This window comes from Perna viridis, chromosome 12 (genome assembly GCF_037379345.1).
Source record: "Perna viridis isolate PV_CMFRI_1.1 ecotype Kerala chromosome 12, ASM3737934v1, whole genome shotgun sequence".
Taxonomy (NCBI): domain Eukaryota; kingdom Metazoa; phylum Mollusca; class Bivalvia; order Mytilida; family Mytilidae; genus Perna; species Perna viridis.
Window position 1 is genome coordinate 22147799 of NC_142456.1, and position 8497 is coordinate 22156295.

An 8497-nucleotide genomic window follows, 5' to 3' on the forward strand; every position below is an offset into this window, starting at 1 on the left:
ACTTTGCAATTATATTTCCGTGAGAAATTACAAGCCATTTTACAAATTCAAAGGCTTTCTACAGATCTCATGTACATTGTATTAGTCTATTTTTCATTCATTTGGTATAAAGGGTTTTAAAAAAATAGTATTTTTACACAAAAAGATATTTTGCTTTTTAATTTTGAACCCAGTGATATGTTTATGACGAATCTCCATGCATTTAAGTGGTTGACGAGGACCCATTCTCATTAAACACGGAGTCACGTGACGAGACTTACAAACCTATAGGGTTACCATCTTTCACTTTCAAATTAACAGATAATGCAAGCATATACAGGCGACAAAATATTTATATAGCTGTACAAGTAATAGTGGGATGACTGAATAAACTAACGTTAAAGAAATCACATTTTGTAAAGAATGTCCTACAAATGAATAAACACGTCGGTTTTGTATGATTTCAAAATAAACAATAATTTCAGTAGAATAGAAATTCATATGTGATGAATGGTCAAAAACATTTGCAACATTGGAGATCATTTCATTTTGGTAATGTTAAAGGCAAGTCCGTGAGAATTACAAAATTCGTTTATGGTTCATAGTGCCAAGGCTGATTATAAAAATGGACTGTCTATGAGGAAAGGACCAATCTACATGACGGACATTTTCTTTGATGGTTTTGCTAACAACGAATATTACAAACAAGGCGCCCTAGGATTTTCTACAAAGAACAAACAGTCTCCGCTCCATAGCGTTACCAACGCTTTATTTGGATTTTCTGATGTAAGTATAATATTTTGCAATATTTTGCAAAAGGGTTTTTTCACAGGTGATTGTATTTTCAAACTCAGTTATTAGCAGACGCGGAAGCTGTAGAATGCCATGAAGTTTTTGTTAACAACCTTCCAGGAAATCTTGCTGTTCTGGATTAAACACTGATTGTACCAATGTAAGTCCAAGCAGTTTCTGAATTTGCTGTTGTTTCTCCGAGAGCTTTTTGCGTTGATAACATCTGTCTTACTTTATAAACAAAGTTTACACATGTACTGCAGTAAACTCTTACATACATGTATTCATTATTTACATGTACAATTTTGATTTACAGCTTATGATATAATGTATGTTTCTTATACATTATATCATAAGCAGTTTTTTTTTTTGTTTTTTTTTGTGCTTTTTATACGCTGATTGCACTTAGAGACAGTTTCTCTTCACATGTGCATAAATAAAGCGTTCCTAGGATATCCCGAAGATTTACAAATAATTCAATTATTTTTACAATGGTACAATATTGTGCGTTACATCACTTCTTCGGGCATTCTCACTTTACTAGAACAACGTGTGTTTTATTTACGTAAAAATTAGTGTACATCATAGTAAGTATATTTTAAGCACGCTATTTACTTGTCAATGTATATACTTCGATGTATCCATTTGAGAAAATAATCAATACTTTACACTATGAGTTTACAAAGTGGGAAATTGCCGTAAACGAACCTTTTTTTAGTTGAAGTTGAACCCTCTACTTGGAGTTATTCCCCATTTGCATCTGTATTATTTTGAAGTTTGAATATAAGGAGTCGTTCAAAAGTTTTACTGATTCATATTTTAATTCTGGGTTACCTCCACTACCGTGGTGTGGTTTTCGAAAACAGAAACGTTTACATACATTTTTATGATAATTTGCGTTCAGTTACTCCGAATTGCTTGAATACAATGTACAGGTTTCAAAAACAGAACCAATTACAAAACTCTATGATTTTTTTTCCATAACACTTTAAATGAATAAAATGCAAAATAAATATTTGCTTGTCTTGGATTAACCGTGTTCACAATTAGAATTATGTACTACATCCTATCACGTAAGCATGCAATGAAGGTGAAGGTGAACCTTGATATTCGTGATAAAATCAAACAGAATGCGTTTTTAGCTCACCTGGCCAAAGGCCAGGTGAGTTATTGCCGTCCGTCGTCGTCGTTAACAATTTTTCACAACTCTTCTCCACTGACACTACTTAATCAATTGGAACCAAACATTTATCTCCAAAACCGTTAGGTTTAGCCAACTTCTTTCAATTGCTGAAATGATCATATTCACAAGACCTACAAAAGTCTCTAAGGGATTAAAGTTGTTTGACGATTCCATGGAAGAGTTATTGCCCTTGGAGTTGAAAAATTACGTTTTTTTACAGTTTTCAGCCAATATCTTGAAAACTGAGAGATAGAATGAAACTTTCAGTTGCTGAAATGATCCTTATGATAAGGCTTACAAAAATTTGTGGGGATAAAAGTTTTTGGACGACTCCTTGTTAGAGTTAGTGCTCTTGGGTGGCAACAAATTATGATTTTAGCAGTTTTCAGCAAATATCTTGAAAACTGTATTAGATAGAATGAAATCATCCTTTTGATAGTCCTACCAAAGTCTCCTTGAGTGAAAATTGTCGGATAACTCCTTATAAGAGATGTTGCCCTTGAAAGGGAAAATTTAACCAGGTGAGCGATCCAGGCTCCTCTTGTTTACATTTTTATTTCTATTTGTTACGCCATAAACATGTGTAAAACAAAATGTTGAATCAGAAAAAGAAAAACATAAAAATAGTGAGATTATGGATAACAAGTAATTTCTTTTTTAAACTTATTTTTATGAAATCTCTTTGACAGCCGTCTGAAGGCAACAGAGTATTGGTTAGACCTTACGAAGAAGAAGAGAGCATTCGGGACGATGAGAGAAGTTTCCGGGATATTAACTATTCTGTGACGGGACTAGACAGTAATGGTGGCGTCGTTACTGTCCTTAATGGATTCCCGCTGCATCTAACATCTGATGGGTGCAAGATAAGATCGAACTGGAACTTTGCTTATTGTAATCACGCGTATGGTTCAGTAAGTATTAACGTGCACTGTAAGTATCTTACAGGTAAACCTTTGATAATCATGTATATAAGATCTGTTCTAACCTCTCAGCAAAACTATCAGAAAACCTATCTTTTCTGACAGTTCTACCATGCAGCCCCAGCTCTAAAACTATTCTACCAGAGCCAGCTCCGCTAGAACGTTCAGATGAGCCGTCATTGCTAGAACTATTAAGAGATCTAGAGTCGTCTCATGGACTAGTTCTCGTAGGTATGGAAATAATTGGACATACGGTCCTAAAGTTCATCATTTCGCAACAATTTGATTTTTTTTTCGGAAAGGGGGGGATTGATGAAAATTGGACAAACAATTTGAATTAATTATAAAACATCAGACAATTTTCATAGTAGATGACGTAAATATGTAAAACTTAAATCTGCAACGTCAAATGCATTTAAATCACATTTTAATAAAGAAATTGTTTTTTTTTTCTTTTTGGGGAATTCCTCGGACGATATCTACTGTCATCGGTGATAATAGTTTATCTTACAAATGTAAAAGCACTATTGTCGTGGAAATCGCGGGAAATTCTTAATTTCAACGCTATCATAAAGAACGGAAAAAGTAAAATAAACTGTTGCAACCCTAACCGATTATGTAATGTTGCTCATTATTATTTCTCTTCTAACACCAACACATATGTCTATAGTGGTTCTACAAGAGCTAGCTCTACGAGAAATATAAGAAGAGCTTTTTCTACGAGAACTGTTTGAGCGTACACTCACCGTCATGGTTTGCTTTTTACACAACAGATAGATATAATGTACCAAGGAGGAGAAGACAATGTGGTTACTTTGACTCGTGATGATGACTATCTGAATGCAAGAGCTGATGAAGACCGAAACAACGGCGCCTCTTTCCTTACTATTGTTGGGGAAGACTATGGATATTCAATGTACTGGGAAGAAGAAGTACCAGAAAGTATTGTGGTGACAGGAAAAGCGGTTTCAAAGTATGTTTAAGTAGCTGTCTTTGTAAGAATCGTGCAAAATCTGAAAAAAAATTATACACCCCACAAAAGGCTACATATTTTTATTTTTATAATTAAGTTGTTTTATGGGTCTATACTACGAAATGTATAATTATTCATTCAAATCTGCCTGCTCTAAGGAGATAATCAACATTGAACATCCAATAGATTCTATTGTATTTATCTCCCTTAATTTTGAAATTTACAGTGCATTTTGTATAATTTTTATCTCCTAAGAACACGGGTTGTATGAAAAACTGAATGTTAATTTCTGTTAACTATGGCAATTCAAACAAAATATCAAAAATAAAAATATGTTGGCTTTTTACCCATGAATCACATTTTGCATGATTCTTAGCTGGAGTGCTACTTAAGTTTTAAATTCTTAGATAGTTATAAGAAATGTCTACATACCAATTTTAGAGAATCAAGGATGGCATCATTAATTCGTTAAGAATTGTCTGTATCCCCCTCCCAAAAATGCGTTTATAATCGAATGTGCATAGTAGTACTACTTGTAGATGTATCTAAACGTCATTTTCTCGTGCACAACTGGCATTGTTTTAATTTGTATATTTCAGTGATGCAGAATATGTAGGTTTCATTAAGAAACGCACAAGAAAGATCGCCATTACCATAAGGCATTGATCATTTTTATCCTGAAGGGGTTGGGGGCCTGGGATTTGATGTCGGATATTTTTTTATAAACTAAAAATTGACAGTTTGGCAACACTTAATAAAAAAAAAACAAAAATAATGTGCTAGGGTAAGCAGAAAAATATAGGGTAGGTAGGGTAACCTTAAACAGACACCTTTTTTCTAGCCTTATCACTTTTTCTATCAGAAAGAAAGCCACAAGTGTATGTAATGCGTAGCGTAGCGAGCTACTTTTTGGGTACACTTAAAAAACATCAACATTTAAGCCCCTGAAAAGTGGACATTGGTTAACATGAATACAGCCTTCTGTAAATCTTACCTTTTCAAAGCTCTTAACCACGTTTTACTACCAGTTATTCAGGAGACATTTTTATCATCTAATGATGCTTTCAGTTTGTAACATTTGAGCGCAGTTCACAGACATTTATGTCGGAGCGGTCACATCAAAGTATTTATGATTGGTAATAAGAAAATGTACTAAAATATTAACATAATTTACAACCATTAATGTAACATATTCCACAGCTTACATTATGTCATGATGAGAAATACTAAGTCTATTTTATGCAACGAAGAAAATACAATAGCTTTTTTTCATATTTACGAATCCAAGCCATTTGGCGAAGTTATTTAAGGGAAGTAACCCATCAACACACAATCTGATTGGCGGTATCATTGGGGAATGGAAGAAACAGTAAACATTAGTCTTTTAAACTATTTTCATTCCCGATAAGTACACAAACCGTCATTTAAAAGTATCAAAGTACAAAGTTTATATTTTGATTTGAAGTCTACTGCTGTCCATTTCTCAAATCGGATTTGGAGAATTACTTCCCTTGCTTCAAGTCGGGAATATGAAAAAGGACTATTATACTATATCTTGTATTGCACAATTGATGGTTTTTTGGTTTTTTTAGTTTTTTTTGTTTTTTGTTTTGTTTTGTTTTTTTTTTTTTTTTTTTTTGTTTCAATGCTGCGGATGAGACACGTGCACAGCAATATTAATATGAGTGATATTTTGTTTTTAGATCTCAGAATGTAAGAATTGGTATGTGCTTGCCACCCAATGCCGAATTTAGCTTAACAGGGAAGTACCCGACTGTCGTTGGCATGAATGGTTGGACAAGAGTTAACTCATTGAATGAAGTCACTGACAAAGCTCTTTACTTTTATGATGATGAAACCGGGTATGTGATAAATATCTATTAAGAGGGGGTCCATGTAAAAATCATGTAGATCCTATTATGATTTGAGTGGTACACCATATGTATGTCAAAAAATATAATGCTCGTTTGGAATCCATAATGAATGACTCAGAAAATGGTTTTAAAGTTTCTAGTTGCCTAACAAAGGAATCAAATTTTGCTCGGTCTGTGAAGAAATAACCTCAATCACGTACACACAGGGGCATTGAGTTTATCGCAAATATTCCTTATAATTCAACTTTAGTGATGATGATTGGGGGTTTTTACGGTCTTGACTATCCTAACGGATCTCGCACGACCGCCCCTTACGGGGATTCTGTTAGTAATGCCGGTTAGTAGTAGAAGGTAGCGGAGCCCAGCCTTTGGGATACCTGACCGAAGAACTCAGTCAGAGTATGTCCTACTAGCGGCTGGGCTGCTTTGTTGACGCTCTGGCCTACTCCCAGACCCCACGTGGGTCCGAGAGCGTTTCCCCACTCTAACTGTTTGGGAGTACGTCAACGTGTTATAACTTCAATCACCTACACACACTGGCATTGAGTTTATCTCAGATATTCCTTATAATTCAATTTTAGTGTAAAAATTATCGAATATATCATCAAAAAGGGTTGATTACGTCACAGTCACATAACCAATTTGGTCTATGAGATGATGGACAAAGTATTTCATCCAATCAGGAAGCGTGTTACATGTGAAATTAAAAAACATGAATGGTCTAAATAAACCGGAAGATTTAACTCCAATCGAGTTGATCATTTTGTAGTCTGCCCAGAAGATTGAACCCTCGACATATTACGCATTCGGTAGTTAAATCCTCTCCGAATTGCTCCTTCAGTAATTTGCCTCGAATTTTTATAACGCTGTTTTTACTTATCAAAGGAAGATTTTGTGAAAGACTTACATGATCTTGTTTATTTGTGATGCCGTTCTGGAAACTACAGGTTTATTGACACCTTGGATGTAACCACTATACTCCTTTCTTTAAAATAAACGGTGTAAATATGTTAGTTGATGTTCCTTTCTCCGACATCATCATGCAAAAGTATAATAACTAAATTAGTTAAATGTTCAAAACAAGAAAATGTTACTATTAGGTGATTGAAACGTTTTAGTATGACCGCCGCTCGGCAACAGAGTTTTCATTGAATTTTAAAGAGTAATCATGGAAACCAAGATTCTAGCGGAAATCAAAAGAATATAATCCACGGACAAAGACCAGACATGAAAAACAGACAAACGTGTATTTAATCGAGATATTATCTTTATTTGGTATACCTGTAAGTGTATTACTTCATTCATTTATTTATAATTATAGTTCCATATAACAGCATCAGAATTCCTACTTTTTAAGATATCTTGCTTTCCTGTTACTTGGGGATGCAGAGTTTGTTCCTGGACATTTTGGTCATTGTCCAGTAGAAGGAGATAAATCCGGTTGTCCGAAAACCATAGTAAAAGTGACGGGTGGAGATCGTACACAAACAGACTGTCTAGAGGCAGCTCATGATAAACTTAATCTGTCTTCTGGTGTACGTACATATATTAACTAAGATATTTGTTTGTTTTCATTTTTTTTGTTTTTGTTTTTTTGTTTTTGAAGAAAGAGAAAGAATAATCTAAACCTAAATTTGTTTTTTCTATTTCTTTGTGGATATGTGAAATGAAATTTGTAATCAGAGGAAATGCGAACACGGAAATAAGTGTTTACTCTTAGTTGGTTGCTTTCATATTTTCAGTCTTCATCTAAAAGGCGACTCTCCAGACTTCTTGATATCTTGAGTGCCAGATTGATGTCAAACAGGCTACATAAACGTGCAGTTGAGGATGACCTAATAGACACGAGAGTTCTGGATGCAACTGCTTCGGACCCACCTGCCGTAAGTTTTACAATGATGACAAAACTAATTGGACCATAGGATTCACTTAAGGCCATTATCATTCTTATTTTAAAGAATATATTGTATTTGCTGTAAAGTATAAAACAGATACCTTTTGGGTTATTTGTTTACTGTCATTTAAAATCTGCCGTACTTAAGGAGGTACACTCCGGATAAGGGACATAACTCTTATAAATCATTGGAAGTTTGTGTAAAGCATTTTACATCAATCTCCTCTAAGCATCTAAGTGACTTGGATTTATTTCATTATGTTTCAATTGAAAGCATAATGGGCATTGATAAAATTGAATATGATGCAGACATATCACTGATTTCATTAGTTATGTCCCTTACTCCTAGTCTACCTCCTTAAGCTAGTGAATAAAAAGCCAGCGAACAAAAAAACACGCGGGAAAACACTTAATCTAAACACTAACAACTGACCTATTATCAGTAGTCAGACTTGTCTGACTACAAATCATTTCATGTATTATTTTCGGTATTTGCAGTATTATAAACTTAAAACAAGGCTTTATTTCTTGTATCGCACATGGTAGAACTTCTTGGTGCGAGTTTTACTCCTTGAAACACGTGTACAGCACATCGAAATTGGTCAACCTAATTGGTAGGCTTTTTGTTTGCTAACTGGAGGATGGTTCAATCTTTGATAATATATATCAATTATTTACAGACATGGGGAGCCGGAGCTACAAAATAGAACGACACATGAAGATAAATCTGTATCTAATAATAAATCACTGAAAGACATATAGCTTGATTTGTTCTAAATAAAATTCAGACACTGCCTATAGTAGAGGTGAAAACCAACCATACAAAGGATGTTTTTGCCTACAGGCTAAAAACCACTAATTCCACTTCCCATAGGCTTCTAT

The 8497-nt window shown here is 34.4% G+C and overlaps 1 protein-coding gene across 1 annotated transcript in view; it reads left to right on the forward strand.

Annotated features, from left to right (window-relative positions):
* LOC148601693 (cell surface hyaluronidase-like) overlaps window positions 1–7648 on the forward strand; it is a 32224-nt gene extending 24576 nt beyond the window's left edge. The window contains exons 18-23 of the mRNA XM_088554423.1: window positions 596–765; window positions 2644–2865; window positions 3648–3847; window positions 5551–5709; window positions 7079–7256; window positions 7464–7648. Of these exons, the coding sequence (XP_088410549.1) occupies window positions 596–765; window positions 2644–2865; window positions 3648–3847; window positions 5551–5709; window positions 7079–7256; window positions 7464–7643 (1109 nt within the window). The 3' untranslated portion in view covers window positions 7644–7648. The remainder of the gene's footprint in view (window positions 1–595; window positions 766–2643; window positions 2866–3647; window positions 3848–5550; window positions 5710–7078; window positions 7257–7463) is intronic.
* Window positions 7649–8497: the final 849 nt, after the last annotated feature.